The 24,261-nt window shown below is 41.3% G+C and overlaps 1 protein-coding gene across 1 annotated transcript in view; it reads right to left on the reverse strand.

Moving 5' to 3' along the window:
- LDAH (lipid droplet associated hydrolase) overlaps positions 1-24,261 on the reverse strand; it is an 85,577-nt gene that overhangs the window by 7,429 nt on the left and 53,887 nt on the right. Inside the window, exons 5-6 of the mRNA XM_028140347.2 lie at positions 16,411-16,645; positions 6,973-7,055 (exon numbers count right to left, since the gene is read on the reverse strand). Of these exons, the coding sequence (XP_027996148.2) occupies positions 6,973-7,055; positions 16,411-16,645 (318 nt within the window). The remainder of the gene's footprint in view (positions 1-6,972; positions 7,056-16,410; positions 16,646-24,261) is intronic.

Consider the following 24,261-nt stretch of genomic DNA (forward strand, 5'->3'; position numbering starts at 1 on the left):
CGTTTTTCTATTAAACACACAGTTTAATTTTCTCAGTCCTAGACTGTGATTCCCAGGAGGTGGTTTGCTTTCCTCGTGCGCTTTCGGCAAGAGGTGGGATTAGGGCTACTCTGGTCTCTGTGCTATTTTCCTTCCACTCCCCAGGATGCCCCTGTGGAGACATGTCCCTGCTAAATGGCCCTGCAAACTGCTGCAGCCGCCACACAAAACCCACATTTGCCGCTCCTCATGTTCTATTTTCTTTTTCTTTTCACTTTTTGCTCCTGAAACTGACAGTCACCGACTACTCTAGACTTATCTCCATCTAGTGGTGGCTAAGTGGTTGACATTCAGAAGTCAGACAGTCTTGCCCTGCAGAAGCTCCCGGCACAGGGAAAACATAGGCGTGTACAAACCGGCCCTTAAACACAGCAGGCAGAGAGGGGTCTGAACAAAGCGCAGGGGCCCAAAGCAGGGGAACCTACATTCTGCCCTGAGAGTCAGCAAAGCATTACTATACAATTTGAGTGGCTCGTTTTTATGCATCAACAATAGAGAATTTATTGCAGGAACAAAAGAAATATTAGAAACCATCTTGTGACCCAAGTTTATAAATTTGATTTTGCTAATAGCTAACAACAAAAATGACTTTTAATGATACACCAACATCTTAAAATTTTAAATGTGAAAAAGCCATACACACAAGTCTCTATCAGTGATATATATATTATTCAGCCATAAAAGGAGAAGGACATGCTGCCATTTGCAGCAACATGGATGGAACTTGAGGGCATTATATAAGTGAAATAAGTCGGTCAGAAGACAAATACTCTATGCTCTCACATATATGTGGAATCTAAAAACCAGTGAACTCATCGTAACAGAGAACAGATCTGTGGTTGCCAGAGGCAGGGGGTGGGAGTGGGGGAACTGGATGAAGGGCGTCAAAAGGTACACACTTCCACTTATAAGATGAGTAAGTCCTGGGAATAGAATGTACAGCGTGTGATCATAGTTAACAGTACGCATTGCATATCTGAAAGCTGTAAAGAGAGTAGACCTTAAAAGTTTTCATCACAAGAAAAACATGTGCAATTATGTGAGGTGATGGATGTTAACTAGACTTCTTGTAGCGATCATTTCTGAGTATACACATACAGCAAATCATCATGTTGTACACCTTAAACTAATACAATGCTACATGTCAATTATCTCAATAACACTAGTAAAAAACCTCTTATCTGAATTACTGCTCTCTATTCAACGGTCCAGTAGGACCACTGGCACTATAGGAGTTGCGGGTCTAATAAAAGCAAGTTTTCCATTGTCTTAGACTTTCATTTATTTACTTTTTCTGGGCAGTCCTGGGTCTCTTGCCTACATAGTCACTATCCTCAAAATCCTTCAATACGGAATGAAAATATCTGGGCAGGGATGTGTGTGGGCAGGAAAAGTGAGCCAAATAATCTTTTTAAAGTACTCAGGGGGCACATCCGGGCTATCATGAGTAATAATCTCTTAATGAATGCTTAGTACATGCCACATACTCTTGCACCATATTTATATGAGTGATGGCATGATATTTTTGGAATAGCTGTATGAGAATAGATACATTAAACCATTTCACTGGTGAAAAGAGGAGGCACAGTAACTTTCCCAAGGTCATCTAAATAGCAAGTGGCAGAGATGGAGCCTAAAGCTCAGGCTGTGGCTCTCAGGACTCTGTTCTCCAGTATACAGCAACCCCCCTGCCCCCCGCCCCCATCATGCTCCACTAGAGAACTCCTGGGCAGTAACATAAGTGCCACGACGAAGCTCTCAAGGTCAAAGTGACTCAGATATTTCCAGGATGATTCTGACATTTGGAACAGGCTTCACATTAAACAGGCAGAACTAACACAATCGGTTTCAGAGCGAGGCCTGGCGGCAAGGCAGTCCTGGTGAGCTGATCCTGGGCGCGCTCCTTACGCTCCGCTGAGCAGGACCTGCGCATGTCTGAAGGATTTGCATGCTCAGATCTGCAAACGCTGCAGAGGTTTGTTCCCAAGAAAACATGCACCTCTGGGCTCAGGTGGGCTGAGCAGGGTTGGGAGAGAGCCACAGCAGAGGCATTCCTGTTCCTGGGGACGCTCTGCCCCTTTCCCACCTCATGCTATCGCCCTGGCCTGGCCCTCTGGGGGCCGGGGCAGCACCACTCTGCAGGCAACCCCGCCGGCACTGCCCACCTTCATCAGGAAGCTGTGTCCTGTGTCCTGGCTGGGAGCAGCTCCAGGGCCCTGTGGACCGACAGCGATGCTCAGGTTCAGTCTGGCGGTAGCGCACACAGCTGTTTCCATAGGCCTAGGCCAAACGTGGTCACGCAGTGTAGAATTTCCCTCCTAAGTGAGTTTTAAATGAAAACTTCAAGTTTCTAAATCAAACACAAACTCACTTCCCTAGGAATGAGACACATCCCTTACAGCTCAGAACAATGACAGAGCCCGGAACGCTGACCTCCCACTTGCCTCAGACACGCCAGGTGCCTCATAAAGCGGAGCATACCCCAGGGGCTCCCAGAGGAATCGGGACCGGGTGGCGAAAACGTACAGGTGACTCTCTTACTCTGGTTTATTCCATCCTGGTTCTCATTCCCGGCCCTCCCCCACCACTTCCGTCTTATTCGAGAGCTCTTCTCCCTCCTCCCAACCTTCAAGCTCTGTTCCCCCAGATCAGGCTGGAGACTATTCTCTGCCTGTACTTCCGACTTCCTTAGGTCACCATGGCCCATGCTCAGGCTCCCGATACATCCTCATCACCCCCAAGTCAGACCCAGCCCAGGCCACTCTTCCAAGCTACCCACATGCCCAGCTACCTGCCAGAATGTCCACGTGGGTATCCCACGGGTGTCTCCAACAGAAGTGCCCAAATGACCATTTTATCAACCATTTCCCACAACTTGCTTCCCCTAACATATTCCCTATCTTGTCACCAGATCTAATACAGAGAAATAACCATAGACTCTACCGTTGCCATTCTCATATCCCATTAATACTAAGTGCCTTTGATTGTACAGGTCTTTAGGTCCATGCCGGTCAAAGGCTAGAAGTGGTGGCGGGGTGTGTGTGTGTGTGTGTGTGTGTGTGTGTGTGTGCGCACGCGCGCCCACACATGCAATGTAAACTTGAATGGAAAAAAAGATTACATCTTTATTTTTGCTAACCTCTAACTATAATTTAGTATTTCCTTCTATTATGAATACAGGCAACAAACCACAGTAGTATTAGTAATACCTATATTTTGTCACCTATAATATTATGAAAAATTTCAAATGACAATAAACTCATTGTAGATAACAGAAAATAACTTATGCTCATCAGTACAAATTTACAATAGTAATTTTGACTGCTACTGTATCTCGTTATTTAATGTGTTAATAAAGATGTACATATGGTATATATCACAAATTTGTTTTAAGCTATTTTGGTAACTACAAGGTAATTTTTTTTGGTAATCTCATACATTTATTTTATGCACTCAAGCATATTATTCAGAGAAGGGGACCATATACAAGAGCCAGAGAGATCCATGGCACAGTAAAGGCTTGGAAGCTAAGCTCTCGGGGCTTCCCTGTCCACCTGCTAGGGTACATGTATTGACTGCTCACCAGGCATCACCCACTGTGCCAGGCCCTAGGGATACTGAGATGAGTAAACACCGCTCCTTCCCTCAAGGTGGGCGAGAGGGGAAGGCAGGCCACGTAAATACTGTGTGATGGATGAAACACCAGAACGTGGCAGAGGGAGCCCTGGGAACCAAGGGAGGGACATCTAACCAGAACCAGAGCCTGGGGAAGGCCTCTTGGCGATGACAATGGAGCCAAGTCTTAAAGGACAGGTAGGGTTTAGACAGGTGAAGAAGGAACACACCCACCATGCCACAGGCCACAAGTAACTCTTCTGGAAACAACTGTGGGTCTGCAATACTTGCTCCAGGAAAGGGAAGTAACTTCGTGTAATGTTGAAGCACCTCAAGTAGGAGGTTTGATACTGTACACCAAGTCTCAAGACCCAGACAGGAAGGAAGGAAAGAGTGAAGGAAGGTAGGGAGGGAGAGAGGGAGGGAGAGAGGGAGGAAGGGAAGGAGGGAGGAAGGGAGACAACCAGCCCAGTAGAGTTAAAAGGCCAATTTTTCTCAAAACGACAAAAACTTCTCTTCATGTGGACAAGGAAAGCCCAGAGGCGGAAATCTGAACTCAGAACCAAAGCCTACTGATGGTCTGATAGCTTTGTAGTGGGGCTGCAGGGACTCAAAAAGCCATCCACACGATGCAATAGAGAGACTATTTTTAGGCGAACTTTCCTGGCACTTCCTGACTGAATGGCACAAAGACGTACTTCAGAATTATTTCAAACACAGAATAACTGAGATACAGTGAATGATTTCTGCAACAGAAGGTATGGCTCAGAACCTCCCCACTGGGCAGTCCTAGGTAGGTGGGAGGTTTCCGAACGGCCACGTTTGGGCTGCGGTGGGACAGGGCCCCCTGACGGGAACACCTAGACTCGGGATCTGTCCAGTCCTGGGAAGTGGTTCTCAGTGTGACTCACGGTCAAGGTGGTTGGGAAGGCGGAGTCAATGCCCACTATCTTCCTAGAACTACACGCCCTTTTGCGTTTCCTTGTTTTCTCAAGCAGATGGGGACGTGAGCCCACTCCGCGTCGCCCAGGATTCAATTACAGCGCGCTTCCTCTCTTTCTCATGACAGAAACAACAAGTTCCCGTTTCTGTGCCTTGTTTCACTTAGGAATTGGAACTTCGCCGTTACAAAGGCGAATCAATGAACTGCGAGGTGGTTTTGCCCCATTAAACAAACCAATGCCCTGTTTTCCCGAATTCCACCGGTACAGTTAACGCAATCTTACAACCGAAACAAAGCCAGTCCGTGGCTGGGAAAGTTTACTTCGTGACCGACTGTTAATATTGACCTTGAAACGCCTGCCATCTAGCACTCGATCCCCATGTTTCTCCCATGCAAGTTTCAGTCAACTCCCAGCCCTGACACGCAGTTACCACGAGCAGACCTCTATCTGGGAGTGATTACGCCGGCATATGGATTTAACTTAGGGCAGGAATAAGTTAGCGCCTTCCTCTGACCTCTTTCTGAGCACAGCACACAAAGGGAATCCAGGAACGAGGAGTGTTTTACAGCAGCTGGCTCCCACAGGTGGCAGGATGGGTTTGGACACACGAGGGTCGAGTCAGTCAGCAAGTGTGAGATTTGGAAGCGAGCATCTGCCAGTCTTATTATTAACTGGGAGGTGAGTTGTTTTTATGAACTTCCAGCCTTGAGAACTTAAATGCATTTCTGAAACAAATTCATTTATAATTTAACGGAAAAACAAAATCCTGTTTTTCTTGTCTTTTCACATCCTTCAACGGCTGAAAACAAGTTGAAAGCCTGGAAACAGGTCCTTCTGAGGCCCCAACCTCCCCGGTCAGCTTGTGGGGGTTTCCTTGTGGATCCAAAATTTCAATCTCTACGCAACTGCTATTCGGGAAATAGGATGACCACCATGGCCAAAGACAAACACAAACTGGCATTTCAAAAAGTCCTCTCTGGGTGATGCTACTACAGATCAATATTGTGAAAAAAACCCCCCTTTTTTTTAAATGTTTTTATTGATTTCAGAGAGAGGAAGGCAGAGGGAGAGAGAGACAGAAACATCAATGATGAGAGAGAATCATTGATTGGCTGCCTCTTGCACACCCCACTGGGGATCAAGCTTGCAATGTGGGCATGTGCCCTGACCAGGAATTGAACCGTGACCTCCCAGTTCATAGGTCGACACTCAACCACTGAGCCACACTGGCTGGGAGTGAAACTATTTTTTTAAAGAACATATACACTTCTTGCTTTAAGATAACTGTATTGGGAAGTAATAGAAACGTGAATTAATACTGTAGGCCAGTTTAAGTTAAATGTCTCAAAGTTTATGAAGGGACTGTAAACCCAGTAGGTTTCCCTTGAGGACTGTAGGTTCCTGGGCCTGTAAGAGCCGGCCACTCGGCAGCTGTCCCAGCTCAGCACTAATCCCCAAGCTCCAAGTTAGCGAGCCCAACACAAAGATAAAGGCATACGTAGAACTTAAACATTTATAGTAGCTACATTAAGAAAAAGTATAAAGGAATGGATAAAATTATTTTTAGTAATATGTTTTACTTCACCCAATAGATCGTAAGATATCATCTCAACACGTAATCAATATAAAAATATTGATGAAATATTTTACTTTTTTTGGTACTAAGTTTCTGAAATCCGAGGTGAATTTTACACGCTCAGTGCATCTCAATTCAGACTAGCCACAATAACCACGCGTGGATGGACAGTGCAGCTCTGCCCTATTCAGGATGGACAGACAGACAAATGATGCCATGGGAGTACCAGAGCCACCTACAGGCTGGGGTGCTTAGAGCTCACAGATTCAGAGGCTGGTGCTTCCAAATGTCTGTGTAAGCTTCTAGTATTTGCCACAGAAACTCACAAATGCTAAATGTTTCAATCTCTGCCTTTCTGCACCTGCTTGTATAGGAAACCGGTGTTGGTCTCAGCAGGACACTCTTCCTCTAATGCACTGGAGAGTAAGAAGGACAGGCTCACTGCGTCATTGGGTTGTAGTAATGTTAGTTGTCTTCCAATGTCTTACTGACATTTTAACATAACTCATTTATTCTGTAAGTATTACTGAGAATCTTCTCAGTACAAGGCCCTAGAGAGGAGTATGGATTCTAAAAATAAACCCAACAAAAGTAGGTGGCAAAATATATTTAATTATGCAATCAGCTTCACTTACTTTCTATGCAACATTCAAGGAGAGCATTAATTTTAACTAGATGTAGAACTCTATCTGAATCTAACCCTTGAGGCCTTACAGAGATCTGGACCAATTTCAGTCTCTCGTCTTCAGTAAGTATTCTGCCCAATGACTTACTTCCTTGCAGTACTCAAGTGATTACCTTAGATAAGTGTTCCTTGATGGTTTCGTTGTCTCTCTTCACCACCTCCATCATTTCCTGGCCCCCAAGGTAGGCAATATTAGCTATATTAAAAAAAAAAAAAAAAAAAGCCAAACACTTAGAACAGACTGTACAAAACAACTGTCAAATTAATTTCAGTAAGTTCCCATCCCCCCTCTTCTTTTGGCAAGTGCTCCCTGATGGGAGAAGGGAGGCCCAGACAGGCGAGTGAGGCAGGCAAGGGGCGTGTCTCTGGAAACTAGAGCACGTCTCCCAAAAGCACCGGTGCTCCCCTCGCCTGGCTCGCTCATCAGCCGGCGTTAGCAGGATGGTGGTCTAATGTGAGGCACCACAGCAGGTAACGTGCGTAACTGTACCCGATGGATGTTTTATGATGTAAGGGCTACAAGCACAATTTTTTACAGATAGATCATTAGAAGCACACATCTTTGCAGATTTTTGACAAAGGTAGCATTTCAGAAGACAGGTGGTCTGTGGTAGGCACAATTCTATGACACAAATATTCCTCGCCCTTCTGTAATCCCCTCCCTTTTGAGTGTGGGTAGAACCTGTGAATATGATGACATTACTCCCAGACCAAGTTACGTTTTATAGAGCAGATGACTTTAAGGAACATTATCCCGGTCGCCCTAACCTCATCACACGAGGCCTCCAACATCCGAGTTTCCTCTGGCTGGTGCGGGAGGGAAGCCAGAGATTCACGGCACTGATCGGTAAGTGCACCACGGCTGATTTGAAGAAGCTCACGTGGGAAGAGCCTGACGGTGACTTCTAGGAGCTGAGAGGGACCCCTGACTGACAGCCAGCAAAAAAACAGGGACCTCAGTCATAAAGCCACGACCTGGGTTTTGCCCACAACCTGACTGAGCTCGGAAGTGGATTTTTGGATACGCAGGGGCTTCAGGGAGGCTTCCGAGAGCCAGGCGATGGTGACTGCTGAGCTGGGTGAGAGTTACATGGGAGGCTTGCTTTATGCTCCTTCATGGAGGTAAGCATTTACGTTGTAAGCACTTTCCTGTATTATCATTGTTGAATCAGAAAAAGTTAAAAAATTCAAATAACTTGTAAGAAATCACATTTTTAAGAGTAAAATTTTCATCAAGGAATGTATCTCACCCCACCTTTATTTCTACTCTATTTTTCCCCCCTGAAAATTAATTTCTCACCTAAGTAGACTTTTTAAAAAGAAAAGACAGTAAAATACCAGTTGGCCTTTCCAGTGATTGCCTCAAAGAAGTCATCGTTTTCATTCCTCAGAAATGCTCACAACACAACACAGTGATCAGAAACAATACCAAATAGAAGTGTAATTTCCTAAGGGGAAAACACATTTCTCTTGGCAAAGACTCTCAACAGCATTCCTGGAAACCAGCAGAATTCAGAGTCTCAAGCACCACAGTGAAGGAAATATCTAGAAGCAACAGTAATGGAAACAAAAACACGAGAGACAGAGAATGGTTTAGAAGAATCTTATTGTTTACTTTTGTTTCATGACAAATCTAAATACAGGTGCTAAAAAAACTCACCGAGGAGTCTAATATTCTTTTGTATTCCCTAGTATCATCTTCTGCAATATGTGTAATGTTTGAATATTACTGTAGGACTTAAAACTCATGGTAGAGTGGCTCACAGTTTAAAACAGCTGAGTGAGGGCTGAAGTTGGAGATCAACAGGACACTCTTCTCACAGGTCAAATGCCATCACTGAGTTCTCCAATCACACATAATCCACAAAAGACAGCTGCCTTCTGCCTTAACCCAATTGCCCATCTTATGCCATTTTGTCTGTCTGAAAAAACCCCCACTCATCTTTACGTCCAATTTCATTTATCTTCTCCTCCCTTACTTAGCTCGGCAGGACTAATCTCTGCTTTCTGGGTACCACTCACGCCCTGTGTCTGTGTTCGTGACAGCCCTTCCTGTCACACAGTGACATTCTCCTCCCTTCTCGCCCTCCTCTGTGGGAAGTTAACGGTAAGGGCTCTTTCATCTAGTCTTCTCTCCAGTGCGCATCTAGGTGCTGGGTCCACGGCAGGTATCAGTAAAGGTTGTACAATAGGAAGAGACTGAGGAGGAGGTAGCTGGGCTGGTTGCTGTTTTTTTTGTTTGTTTGTTTGGGGGGAGGGCAGAGGGGTCTGGAGGAAAAGCCCACTGCCTTCTTTGAACTGATCACAATGGAGGCCAGAAATGGAGGCCGAAGCACCTGACTTTGGTAACCAAGCTGGCAGGGACGGGTGTAAAATGGGGACAAATCATCGCAGGCAAGAGGGAGAGCCTAGGAGCTGCTGGTAAGACTGACCAAACGTAAGCACATAACCCACTGGTCAGTGCAGCAGAGAAGATGCAGAGGGGAGCACAACCACATGAATGATAAAACAGGGGGTTTTGGGGAGAGGTATGAATACTTCCTGAAGTGGAACTTTGGGCAGGAAACCAAGTTTCCTGCTGTTTGGTGGTAGGTAGATTCCCCAGTGGAATGCCCCAATTTGTTTGGTTTTGCCATTATATCGGGGAGACAGGGCTATTGGTGCTGCCAAGGGAATTACTGGAGATGGGCAGTTTAACGGGTGAAGTCTGAAGGCAGGAAATTGGCCACATGAAGCCTAGAGGGGCAGAAGTCATCGTGTGAACCTGAGATGACAACATGGAAATAAAGGTCTATGTGCAAAAGACAAAAGAGTGAAAATCTAGAAAGAACCCACATCCCCGATGTCCCCATTCAGATGGTAGTTACCTCTAGACTATCTACGTCTAGATCTCCTGGTGCCTGAGAAAGACAGGTTCCTGTTTAGGCCACTGGAATATAGCTTTCTGTTATCCACAGCTAAACCCAATCCTAGCCGAGCACAGCAAGGAAAGAGGGGGCCTTTGACTTTCCTGGGTAGTTCTGGTCATAGCACAGGGGCTGCTGCTGTCCTTAACTCCTGGGATATCCTGGCACTTGACTGGGGGAGAAGGGTGGCATCATGCCTTTCTACACTCGGACTTCCCTGCGAGGAGGCAGAGGGAGGATCTGGCTGAAAATGAGCCTTTCCCGGGGCGGCCCCTCCCACACATGTGACTGGTCACGGGGCTGGCAGATGTTGCTGAGTGCAGGGGAGTTAGGGAGGTGCAAGCCCAGCAGGACCGCGTGGTAGCAGAGGGACTGAGGACAGACTGTGGAACGGGACGGCCCTGAGACACGCGTGTCCCTCACTCCAGCAGAGCTCCATCCAGACAGGTGCTCGGGCGGAGTGTGGCCCTCTGAGAGCACACCCCGGAGAGCTGGGCCGGGGTGGTTAAGCAGGACCAGAGGTGCCCAGAAACCCAGGGCAAGTCTTCTTCCGAGGGGAGCTCTTCGGTGTTCTTTTTTTTTTTTTTTCCAGATTGCTTTCCAAATGTGGCTTTTAGCAATGTGAGAACCAGACTTAAAAATGTAATTCTCCCATTCCAAATTTCTGCAGAACTTAGAGGAATGTTTGTTATCCACACAGTGTATTATATGTTTCTCCATAAGCCAAGAATTTGGCTATTATAACCATCCATTTAATCTGTAAACAGATAATCTTATCTATGTGACAATGAGTTTGCCAAAGTGAAAGACACAACTCAAAGTGTATGATTTAAAAAAAATATATATATTTTTAAATATATAAAATTTTCTTTAGAAAAAAATTAGTAAAACCTTGTCATTTAATTCTAAAACAGGTGATATTCTAGTACCATCTCTAATCACCTTTTGCTCTTAATCCTAATACAGACCACATACACACACAAAAATCTTTTCCTTCATTGCTGAATTGTAGGCTCAACTTCCATGAAGTATTAAAGTTGCAGTTGGCTTTCATAAATGGATTCTCCTAACCTACACACATCATGAGAAAAGAGGAAACACGGGAGTCTAGTTTTATTTTATTAAAAACATTATTCTGGCCCTAGCCTGTTTGGCTCAGTGGATAGAGCGTCGGCCTGGGGACTGAAGGGTCCTGGGTTCGATTCTGGTCAAGGGCACATGCCTGAGTTGCGGGCTCAATCCCCACAGCAGGGATCGTGCAGGAGGCAGCCAATCAATGATTCTCTTCATCATTGGTGTTTCTCTCTCTCTCCCTCTCCCTTCCTCTCTCTGAAATCAATAAAAATATATTATAAAATAAAACACATTATTCTGGGATTGAGTTGGATGTATTCTGAGGACTTTGTGATTCTTTAGTGCAGCTTATGTGTCAGCTCACTGAATGGTTCAGTTCCTTCCATATCACTGTATGTGTTTTCAAAAGTTATTTCCATATTGACTAAGGAAAGGAAAGTTTCTTTTACAAGAATGTCTACAGGAGAATAATGTAACCTGCCAGGAATACCTCTGTCTCTGCACTGTTTTTCTAGTTAGGTAACTGAAAGGAATTAAAACACCAATTTGGCCTAACTAAGGAAAAGACCCTAGAATATTTTTTAAAGTTAATTATCTTGACCTGTGATACTGCTAAGCTAAAATGTATTTGCTTTTAGCTTTGATCAGGAAATCCAATTTAGCTGTCTCAGTGCAAAGTCTATTTCTCATGAAACAGAAGAACATCTATTCTAAGGAAAATATGTAGTAGCAAACATTCCAGCATGAAAATGAAAGAAAACCCCCATGTATTTTCTTTAAAAAGAACCCTGAAAACAACCTAGTGACACAAGTGAACCGGCTGGACACTGGTAAAGCTCCCAACACATGCTAACCGAATGCGGCTGCTCTGCTCTGAAGGCTGGGTGGGAAATGGGGCTTCAGGACTCAGCCCGGGGAAGAAGGCCGAGGCCCATAATCTCAGTTTGGAGAAAGGGACGTGCCATCTTTGCCAACAGGCAACAGCATTTGAAATACTTGAATATGTTGGTTCCTTGAATTTTTCAGACCTTACAACAACAACAACAACAACAACAACAACAACAAAATGTGTGCACAAACCGAAGGCTACAGAAAATCAGTTTCCATCTCGACAGGCAGGATTTATTATCCACTACTTGGACTGGCAAACTTCCTCCGTTTGTTTCCGTAAGATTTCTCCCGAAGCACAGACATTACATAATGTGCAAACACCGCAAGGCCTCAAAGTCAAGCTGGCATGTTGAAGGTCATTGTCTGGACGCAGGCCACAGAGAAACAGGTCTGCAGGGGGACGTCCAGAGGGCACAGTGAGAAGGGCCCCTGAGAAGGATCTTGGACCTGGTCTTCCTTTCTCTTGATAACCCCTCTCTTGGTGTAACCTGAAAACCAGGCCACCGACTCAAGTGGCCGATTACCTTCACCATTCATGGGATACAAGCTTGGGAAGAGTCCACGAATCACCTGCAAGGGCCAGTGTCGTATAAGTATTGTTTCCTCTCAGCTGGGACCTTCTTCTACTTGTAATAAGCAAGGTAACAGGAATCACTTAACGGACGGCCAGGGCAAGCCTGGGCAAAGGTGGCTTCTGCTGTAGTTGTTTGCAAGAGGAGGCAAGGGTGACATGGGACTCAAAGGGGATGCCGGGAACAGCTGGCTAGGAGGATTGAGATGCTTGGTTAAGGAGCATCTGAGAGTCACTACCAGGAGACTGAACCAAGAACCCTAAGAAGAAAGAAGACAGGTATTCTAGCCTCTTTATCTTTACCCAAGGTTATACAGACTGAGTGGTCAATGGGGGAAAATACTCAGAGACCACTGCAGTACTGGTTACCTGAACATCAGAAGGCTAGGTCTAGAATGAAGAGGAAAAAAAAAAAAATCAGAGGAGGAAGGGTTGTCAAAACAGGAGGGCTGTGCTTCACATGTTTGTTCACAGGTTGGTTGTTTGGAATAGAGATGAAGCAATGTGGCTGAGCGGTGGGTTTGGTTTACACTTACAGGGTCTACTTTGCATATAGTACACCTACTATGGACGTATGGGAAAGGGATCCCAAGGTTCTCCAAGCAACAATGCATAGAGATGGAAGGCTCTAGCTGCCGAGTCACGGAGAGGAATGTGTCCTGTGTCCAAACTGTCTCGCTCCTTGAGGCCTGCACATGGGGCTGCTGGAAGATGCGGCAGGCCACTCACTGCAGCTTACGAAGACTACTTCTCTGAAGCTGCACTTTCACAACACATTGTTAACCTGTTTTCACTAACCAGAAGAAATTCAGAGACTTTTCACATAAAAACAAAACAAAAAAACATCACCACACTAATGTTGGTCTTTCGTAAAAGTGAGGTGGCATAACGCGCACTTTTGGGAAGTCTGAATCTACTATCTGATACAGGTCTCCCCTGCTCTCTGGAAGTAGAGCATTCCTTTCTCTCAAGGGCAGCTTATGAAGACTACTTCTTTACGAGGGTGTTTATAATTCTGGTATAAAAAAACTGGAAAACATCTTTAATAATTACCTGTTTTAATTAAAAACATGAAACACTTGATTATTTGTTATGGGTAACATACTACAATCAACCCTCTGTATCCATGGGCCACACATCTGCGAATTCAGTCTCAGGTAGAAAATATATTTTTAAAAAGCACAGAAAGTTCCAAAAAGCAAAACTTGAATTTTCTATGTGCTGAACAGTATGCTAAATCCACTCAAATGAAGTGAGGTGTAGGCATACCCTACAGTAATCTATATGCAGATATAGGTTATATGCAAATACTACACCATTTTATACAAGGGACTTGAGCATCTTGAATTTTGGTATCTACGATGGGTCCTGGATCCAATCCCCCCTGGATACTGCAGGACAACTGTATATAGGTCATTAAATACACATAGAGAAACAAGTAAAATTTTCTTATATCCTATGTCCTGATTTTGGTTTAGAAAATATTTCCAAGGAGACATAAGGGAAGTATAGGTTGTTGCCAATCTAATGCCTATAAAAAATCCTGATGTTTTGGGTGGAGTGTTCTATAAATGTCTATTAAATCCTGTTGGTGGATACTATTATTGAATTACCCTATATCCTTGTTAATTTTCTGCCTTGTTCTATTAATTGTTGAGAGAAGGGTGTTTCAGTATCCATATATGTTTGTAGATTTGTCTATTACTCCTTTCGGTTATGTCATCTTTTGCTTCTTATATTTTGTAGTAATCTTATTTGGTGCATACACATTTAGGACTCCTATATCTTCTAGATAGATTGCCCCCTTTGTTACTATTATGTAATGTCCCTTTGTCTCTGATAATTTTCTTTGCTCTGAAGTCTGATACAGGTCTCCCCTGCTACAGGTCTCCCCTGCAATCCGAAAGTAGAACATTCCTTTGAAACCTTTCCTAAGCCAAATGGCACAAAGTGAAGAGTATCTCCTGCTTTCAAAAGTTCCCATTGTGCAAAAGTCCAACATTAGTGTAGTAATGTTTTTTGTTTTGTTTTTAAGTGAAAATCCTCTGAATTTCTTCTAGTTAGTGAAAACAGGTTAACAATGTAAGTATTTTGTGAAAGTGGTGCAATTTGAACTTTGGAAAGTGGGGGATACCTGTATTAACAGTCATTTGTGGTTCCTTTTGACCAACATTTGCATGATATGTATCTTCCCATTCTGTTACTTTCAATCTACATAAATAATTTTATTTGAACTGAGTTTTCTGAAGACAGTATATAGTTATGTGTTTTTTTTTTATTTCACTCTGCCCATCTTTGTCTTTTAGTTGATGTATTTAGGCCATTTACATTTAATGTAATTATTGGTATGTTAGAGCTTGTGTCATTTAATTATTTTTTTCTATTTTTTTGTTTCTCTACGTTCTTTATTTTGTCTTTCTATGTATTACTGAATTTCTTTTTGTTTTGTCTTGTTTATCCTCACTCAAAGATATTTTTTCCATTGATTTTTAGAGAGAGTGGAAGGGAGGATAGAGACAGCGAGAGAAACATCCATGTGAGAGAGACACATAGGTTGGGTGCCTCATGCATACGCCCCAACTGGGCTGGGAATTGAGACTGCAACTGAGGTATGTGCCCTTGATTAGAATCAAACCCGAGACCCTTCAGTTTATGGACCGATGCTCTAACACTGAGCAAAACCAGCTAGGGCTACTGAATGTGTTTTAAAATTCAATTTTTATTTATTTGTGGTGTTTTTGAGTATCTCTTTGTATAGATTTTAAAGTGGTTACTCTAGGTATTGCAATATATATGGTCTATTGGTATTGATGTCTCACCAGTTCAAGTGAAATGGAGAAATCTTACTTCCTTTTTTGTTCCTTTACCCTCCCCTACTTATAATTGTTTTAAATGCTTCTTCTGTATATATTTAGAACCATATGAGTGTTATAATTTTTGCTTCAACTGTTAAACATAATTTAGAAATCTTGAGAAGAAAAATATAATTTCTCACTTTTTTTCCTGCTGTTTTTTCCTTTCCTAATGTTTTAAGATTCCTTCTTTATCACTTAATGTTTAGAGAACTTCTTAGAGATTCTTTTATGCTACATCTTATAGTTACAGATTCCTTTGGTTTTCCTTCATTTGAAAATGTCTTAATTTTCTATTTTTCCCCTGAAGGATATTTTCACTGAATATATAATTCTGTATTGATAGTTCTTTTCTTTTTGCACTTGAAATATGTGTCATTTCTTTTGGCCTCTAAAGATTCTGATGAGAAACCAGCTGTCATTCATATTTTCCTCCATAATTAATGTATCATTTCTCTCTAGGTGCTTTCAAGACATTTTCTTTCTTTTAGCATTTAAAAGTTTGGTTATGATGTATTGTGGTGTGGTTTTCTTAGGGTTATTCCATTTAGAATTCATCTAGTTTCTTGAATCTATAGGTTTATGTCTTTTGCCAAATTTGGGAAATTTCTATTTATACTGTTCTAACCTCATGTCTACCAATTCTTTCTTCTGTCCCTTCCTCTTTCCTGGTGAGCCTTTACATTTTTAATTTTTAAAATTAGTAATTTTTAAATCTTAGTTATTGTATTTTTCAGTTCTAAAATTTCCATTCAGTTTTTCTTTAAATCTCTTTCCTGACACTTTCTACTTTTTTCATTAGTTTCAAACATGTTCACTAATTGCTCATTGAAGCATTTTATAATGGCTGCATTAAAATCTTTGCCAAATAATTCTCTGCCATTTTGGTGTTGGCATTTATTGTCTTTTTTGATTCAAGTTGAAATATTCTGGGTTTGATTCCCAGTCAGGGCATATACCTAGGTTGCTGGTTTGATCCCCAAGTATACTTTGTACAGAAAAATTCTTTCTCACCTTTCTGCAGCAAGAGTGGAGAAATAGCAGGATAAGGTTTTAAAATTAAAACTTGAAGGAAGAGTCTTTTCTATCTATCAAACAGAACTCCCCTCTCTATTCTCATTTTATTTCTAGTTTTAAACTTTTGGAAGAAAAAAATCCAACACAGAATTCCTTGGTTGATATTCATCCATTGTCTGAGATTATTTTCTTAATGCTTTCTGATTCAAGAATAAACCCATATATTTTAAATGTGCTTACCAAGGCAGAATGGCTCCAACACACTCAGGACTGAAAATTCACTCTGCATGTTCATCCTTTGAAGGGCCATTCTGATCAGCCAGGACTTGACTGTCTCCGGACATGGTTTAAGTAGTAAGTAGCTAGAAACATAGAGAGCATATCGAAGCCAGCACAAAAATGGAGTGGCAATCCTGCCGTTGGGTGACTCGGACATTCGCTCAATTGTTGGAAAGAGCAGAAAGGATCGAATTATCTACAAGAGAAAGCATATGTTGATGAAAAGTTTCTTAAGGGATAAATAACCTTATGATTTATTGTTTCTTCTATGTAGTATCGACAAATGACTGGGTTTTGGAATATGACTAAAGATTTGTTCAGAATAGAATCACCACCCACTGCCATCTTAGCCCACAGCCAAGCTGGGTAGGGTTATTAGGATGTCCTTTGAATTGGTGGGGTTAATTTTCAGGGTGAGGAGGAAATCAGATTCCTAGGTAACTTCTTGACTGTGATAGCAGTTCAGAATCCCTTTGAAGGGTTGATGCAAGTAGACATACACTATTTTAGTAGTTATAACAACTTGATTCAATGATATCAGAAGAAAGTAGAGCCACATAAAAACTATCTAGTCAGCATTTCTTTTATTGATTATATTTGGGGATAGTCCACTTTTGAAAACCTCCTCTATTTCTTAATCTTACCAGCCAAAGAGAATCTTTAATAGGACCAAATATATTTCTAACAACGGATTCAACCTTAATAAAGTGCAGGCGAGGGACAAGTGAAGCTGGAAATCTCTATCTACATGGGAAAATCTTTAAGGACAAAAATATAATTTCAACTGAATTCCTTATAATATAAGGAAATATATTTTAAAAATATCCCAGAAGAAAAAAGAGCATCACTAAACATTTTAAATTTACCATTATTAATATTTAAAAATTAATATATAAAATAATTTTTATGAGGAATCAGAAGTCAAAACAGTAAAGCACAATCCCCTATCAAAAATAAAGTAACAAAATGGAATAGAGCATCAATGTTAACAGATTGTAGAACAGAAAATGAGAATGAACACAATGGTTTTGCTTTTTAAAAAGAAACCCTTTTATATTGTACGGTATAACACATACTGGAAAGTATACAAAATTTAAATGTGACATTTAACAAATAATTTATAAGATGAATGGTTATGTGGGTCAAGAAACAAAACCTGGCCACGATGGCATTTTGTAATCACAACTCCTTTTCTGCTCATACCTTAGATAACCTCTATCCTGACTTCCTGACTTTGCTTTATATGAATACTCATCATCCCTTAATATTGTAATCACTTCCTTGTTTTGCTTTTCATTATTACTTTTCATCCTGCCACAGAATGAACTGTTTTGCCCCAAATGTATATGTTGAAGCCCTAACTTCCAATGGGACTGTATCTAGAGATAGGTAATTAAGGTTAATGAGGTCATAGGGTGGGGCTGATAGGATTACTTATCCCCAGGGTCGGCAAACTGTGGCCCCTTGAGTGTGGCTTTTCCACAAAATACCACGGCCTGGGCGAGTCTATTTTGAATAAGTTGCGTTAGAAAAAGTTTAAGTTTAAAATATTTGGCTCTCCAAAGAAATTTCAATCGTTGTACTGTTGATATTTGGCTCTGTTGACTAATGAGTTTGCCGACCACTGACTTATCCTTATAAGGAGAGACCCCAGGGAGCTGCTCTCTTCCTCACCACACACAAAGAGGAGGTCTGGTGGCCTGGTGAACACACACAGGGAGCAGGTGGCCATCTGCAACCCAGGAAGAAGACCCACCAGAAACCAGGCTGGCATGTGGCTCTTGGACTTCCAGCCTCCAGAGAAAATAAATGTCAGCTGCGTAAGCCACACACTCTACGGTATTTTGTTATGGCAGTTCCAGCAGACATATCCCTTAATACTATAGTTAAATTCTGTCTGTTAATGAACTTTATATAAATGCAATCATACACTAATATACTACATTTTCATGTTTTACTTCCTTGACTCAACATTGCCTATAAGATTCACCCATGTTGATATATGTAGCAATAGATTATCTTTGCTATATAGTTTTCCATTATATGAACATACCTCAACTTATTTAGTTTACTGATAGATATTTGGGTTGTTTTCAATCCAGAGGAACTATAAATATGCTGCCATGAACTATATATTTTTATACATGTCTCTTGGTGCATGTGTGCATGTATTTCTGTTGACTATATCAGCTTGAAGTAGAAAGAGTGGGTCATATGGTATCCATATGTTCAGCTTTAGTAGATAATTCCAAATAGTTTTCCAAGGTAGTTGTACCAATTTACTCCCCTAACAACAGACATGAGAGTTTACATTATTTCCTATCTTCACCATATTTGGTACTGGCAAACTTTGTACTTTTGACTCACCTGGTCTATAGCGGTATTTCATTATGGTTTTGATTTGTGTTTCTGATGAATAATAAGGTTGGATAGCTTTTAAATGTTTACTGGACATTTTCTACATCATCTGAAGTACTTATTCAAGTCTCTTGCATATTTTTCTATTAGGCTTCCTGTCTTTTTTTGTATTGATTTGTAGGAGCTGTTTTTTATTCTACATACCAGTCCATTTTCTTGTGTCAGTCCTCGGCTTGCCTGTTCAACTCGTATTATTCTTATTTTTTTTTCACAATCGAGATAAGTCCTTAAGTTTGATGCAGTTGAGTTTAACAGTTTTTTCTTTTCTAGTTATTGCTCTTTGTGCCTGGTTCAAGAAATTCTTCTCTAACCTCAAATCATGAAGATATATTTTCATTCAAAATGTTTTAGGAATTAGATAATACTACCTCTTATCTGTTCTACAGTGTGGGCTTAAGCCTTCATTGTGTTTAGCTTCAGTGTGAGTCTGTTCCTGTGATTTCAGGTATCAGTCACTTGCCATTTCCCTTACGTATTACATTCCTCCCTCTGGATGGGCTGAGTGCACTTTTCCCGTCAGAATCTTAGAGTAAAGGTGGGTTTTGGTGGACTTGGTCTCTTGTCGTTTTTCATAGTAACCTGTTTGAGGGCATTGCCCAAACATTAAACTTGATCAGGTAGCACCTGTAATTCTGCCTTCATGTCTCTCCTATTAATAGAGAAAAGGGATTTGAGGGTGAAAACTGTGGAGGACTCTTTTCTTTCTAGCCATATCCTCTTGTTTTCCCTTGGTCATATCTGTCAGCTAACTGCTCAGCCATTTCCTGTAGACTTTTCCTTTGCTCCCAACAATGACAGATCATTTTTGGTCACAACAACTCGACCTCTACTAGATTTCCTCCTCTGTTACGTAAGTAAGAATGTACTGTTCCCTGAACACCAACATGGCCTTGATGGAGAATAAAAGACATTCTTTGGGAGGAGGGAATCACAGTCTTTTCAGGTGATTTTTAAAATTCTGGATTGGCAACAACAGATTACAAAATACTCATAACACACTTTTCAAGTGGATTCGGGGTTTCAGCCAGAATACAGGAGTTTCTCCCACCTTGGCATCTGCTCAAGCACCAAGTAGAGATGCTGCATGGACTGTGCTTACTAAAGGCCTTCTGAGGCATCCGCGGGAATTATAATGATATCACTGTCCACTCCAGAATGTCAGGGATGATCCAGAATCCTCCCATCAGAGCTGGTTGCCGGAAGTGCAATGGGTTTATACCAGTGGTTCTCAACCTTTCTAATGCCGCGACCCTTTAAGACAGTTCCTCATGTTGTGGTGACCCCCAAGCATAAAATTATTTTCGTTGCTTCTTCATAACTGTAATTTTGCTACTGTTATGAATCTTAATGTAAATATCTGTGTTTTCCGATGGTCTTAGGCTCTACAGCAGCGGCTCTCAACCTGTGGGGCTTGTCACAAATCACGACCCACAGGTCACTGCAGTGGGTGTCTGGGGCTCACACAGAAAGTGACTTTTCATCACACTGTCTGTTAGCAGTTCAGTCCAGGGAGCTGGCATCCCACTTGGACACCAAGCAGCATGCTTTACAAATCTGAGAGGTACAAATGATGGCAAGTTTTCCAGCATCTGGAGTGCTGCCACAATTAAGCATGGATGCCACCCCTTCACCTTCAGAATTCTTCCACCATCTTTTGGGTAGTTCTAATAACATGAGTCCTTTTATTCCTGCAAATGATATTGGACTTAACAAAACTTAAGAGATTTCAACAGGGGTGGATTCATAAAAAGCCATCTGTGGTGTTTAGAGAGGTAGCGTTTCCCATTACCCTGCCAGGCCTCCCAGCTGAGGGGCTGAGAGAAGCCACCTTCACTACCCTGGGAAGAATTCTCCGTCAAGGCTGAGAGCAGGCTTCTTGATAGCAGCTGCAGCGGCAGCAAAGGCGATGATGAAGACACAGACTTCTCAGCCTCGGCCACGCACAGTCCCACCTGGATCTATGAGCTATGGTAAAGAAGCGAGGTCGGTCAAGTTCAGTCACTGCAGGCTCCATGGCAGCCAATATTCTTCACTAATACCTCTAAAAGCTCTATGGTCTAGTCTTTCACATTTAGGTTTATAATCGACCTGACACGAGTTTTTGTGTGTGGTATGAAATGTGGGTCTAATTTAATTCTTTTCCATATGGAAACCCAATTGCCCCAGCACTAAGTGCACAGGCTGCCCTTGCCTGCTTTTCTGCAGTGACACTTCTGTCGTAAATCCCGTGTATATGCAAACAGGTCCTTTTCAGGGCTCTCCAATCTGTTCTACCAGCCTGCTTGTCCAACTCAGTGCCAAGGGCACGATGCCTTATTACTAAAGCTCATAATACACTTTGATATTGGGTAGAGTAGGTTAAACCCCATCTTGCTCTTCAAAAATGTCTTGGGTAGTTTTGGCTCTCTGCATGTCCATAAACATTTTGGAATTGGCTATTCAAGTTCCACAAACATCTTTTTGAGATTCTGATTGGAACTATACTAAATTTATAAATTAATTTGAGGAGAAGTAATACCTTTACAATATTGAGTTTCCCAACCCATGAACATGCGTAGTTCTCCTTTTATTATAAATCTTTAGTGACTCTAAAACGTTTTATACATTTTACAGGTAGCTGTCATGTACAACTTTTGTCACATAAGTAGGTATTTATTATTTTTATGCTTTTGTAAATAGGATATTTTAAAAACATCACTTTCTGAGGGCTGTTGCTTATATAACATAGAAGATATTTGCTTGCTGATTCTGTGTCCAGCAAGTTATTAAAGTCCCTTACTAGTTCTAATAACTTGTCTGTAGATGTTTTTGGATTTTCTAAGTACAAACTCATATCATCCACAAATAAACAGTGCTGTTTCTTCATTTCAAATAGCTATCTCTTTTATTTATTTTTCTTACTTTATTGAGTTAGCCAAAATCTTTTTTAAAAAAAATATATTTTATTGATTTTTTACAGAGAGGAAAGGAGAGGGATAGAGAGTTAGAAACATCGAAGAGAGAGAAAAATCGATTCAGCTGCCTCTTGCACACTCCCTACTGGGGATGTGCCCGCAACCAAGGTACATGCCCTTGACCGGAATCGAACCTGGGACCTTTCAGTCCGCAGGCCGACGCTCTATCCACTGAGCCAAACCGGTTAGGGCGAGTTAGCCAAAATCTTAATACTCAGAAATAATTCTTGCTCCCACCTAAAAAATATCTTCAATATAATCACCATACAGCATGATGTTTGTTGAAGGTTTTCTATAGATACACTTTGTCAGATGGAAAAAATTTCATCCATTTGTAGTTTGCTAACTGTGTTTGAAAATCATAAATGGTTGCTGAATTTACCAAATATCTTTTCTGTACCCATTGAGATGATTGTGTGATTTTTCTCCTTTTATTTATTAATCTGGTAAACAACTGATTTTCTAATGTGGTTGGGATTGCGGATAAAAGTGAGTTAGCAAGCTTCAAATGAGACATTCTAAACCACGGGGCTCTTATATTCTTTGGGCTTTTTAATTCTGAAAGTACAAAGGTAATTTTGCTTATTTTCAGGTTCCTCAACTAAGTCCTATAAATGATACCTGGAAAATCAGGTGTCACTGAATAATGCAATCTCCCCTAACTGGAATCTAATCAACTCTCAATCTCATTTTCTTCTCCAGGTCGCTTTGAACCATATTAGTAAATAAACAACCAACTACTCTCAGGGATCTGGTTCAAAATGAATTCCAAGGAATAATATGAGGTGAGTACATTTAATCCTAATCCTTTTAAATAATCTACATTTATAACAGCACTGCAGATTATAAGAGAAATTATTCAGACTAGGACTCTCAGGTGCTACAAATTCTTCATTGGGAAAATAAAACTAAATTATTGTACTCTGTTTATGAAAGCAGACAAAGATGCTAAAACACAGTACAAATATTTTAAATGGGAGAGTTAGAAATAAATGTTTTTGTGACACCCCCCTGCCCCCCACCTGTGAACAATCAACTAAGGAAAAAGATCTGTTTCCTCAAAAGCCTGGTAATTTAGTCTTTCATGATAACTCATTGCTCAATTTAGTTTCAAGTTTATTCACTTCAAAATAAGGATTCCTTGTGTTTATTGCAAAGATTTTTTTTTTTTTATTGATTTCAGAGAGGAAAGAAGAGAAGAGAGAGATAGAAACATCAATGATGAGAATCATTGATCAGCTGCCTCCTGCACGCCCCTCTTTGGGGATCGAGCCCGCAACCCAGGCATGTGCCCTTGACCTGAATCGAACCTGGGACCCTTCAGTCCGCAGGCCGACGCTCTATCCACGGAGCCAAACCGGCCAGGGCAACATCTTCAAAGATTTAGAGAACATAAATGGTTAATACAGTTACTGTCACACTAATAAATGCACCATACGGATTCCATACTAGTTATGTAACCCACATACATAAGGAACTTCAGACTGATCCAATCAGCTGGCAGAAAGAGGAAGCAATCCATTACTTCAGATAAATGATCCATTACTGTGACCCATGTTAAACAAAACTGCATGCAAGGGGAACTCTAAAAATACATGAGCAACTACAGGGTTGCATTTGGTTGATCCATATCAATAACAAATTGAAAATTAAAGTGTACTCTGAAATCATGGGAATGCACTGAAGCAATGAGGAAGTTCTAATATGTGCTCTGAATGCATCATTGCCTCTCAAAAACATAAGAAGACCAAATACTGTTCATCACAACTAATATTTAGTTGGTGAGACTAGGTTTTCCTCTTTTGTCTTTGGAGAACAACAGTTATTACCTGTTGGGTGAAACTTATACTTTTCCTAGATATCATAATAATAATTTCAATGAAATTTATAGTCCACATTTGATAGGATAAGTCATAGTAATAAAAACTTCTTTTATTCATATAGCAATCTATTGGCCAAAAAATCACCGAGGTCAAGGAAGTATACCCAATTTTATAAAACAGCTGTGCAGAGAAGGTTTCCAAATCTGTGTACATGACAAAACATTTTCTTATGTTACTGTCTCATTAAAGAAAGAACTTCTAGGCTGGCCAACTCATTCTACTCTAAGGAAACATTTTCTTATATTTCACATTCTCATCTGAAATCTACCAGAGTCAACTTTTGATAATGAAGCACAGCCATGCTCTCTTGAATAGTACAGGAAAGTAAATACACACAACGGGACTTTCTATAGAGTGTGCTTTCTTGGGGACTTGAGATAGAACTTTGATGTTAATTTTTTCCTGAATTTATTATTATTAATCAATTTTCAGAAAGGAAGCTAGGAAACGACTTAAAGGTAAATAGTGTGATGTTCACATGTGGTTTCTGTGTATTCTGTTCATTAAATAGAGGCATTAAAAAAAAAACAACAAAGAGTAAAATCTAAAAAACCCTC

Source organism: Eptesicus fuscus, chromosome 16, assembly GCF_027574615.1.
Source record: "Eptesicus fuscus isolate TK198812 chromosome 16, DD_ASM_mEF_20220401, whole genome shotgun sequence".
NCBI lineage: Eukaryota > Metazoa > Chordata > Mammalia > Chiroptera > Vespertilionidae > Eptesicus > Eptesicus fuscus.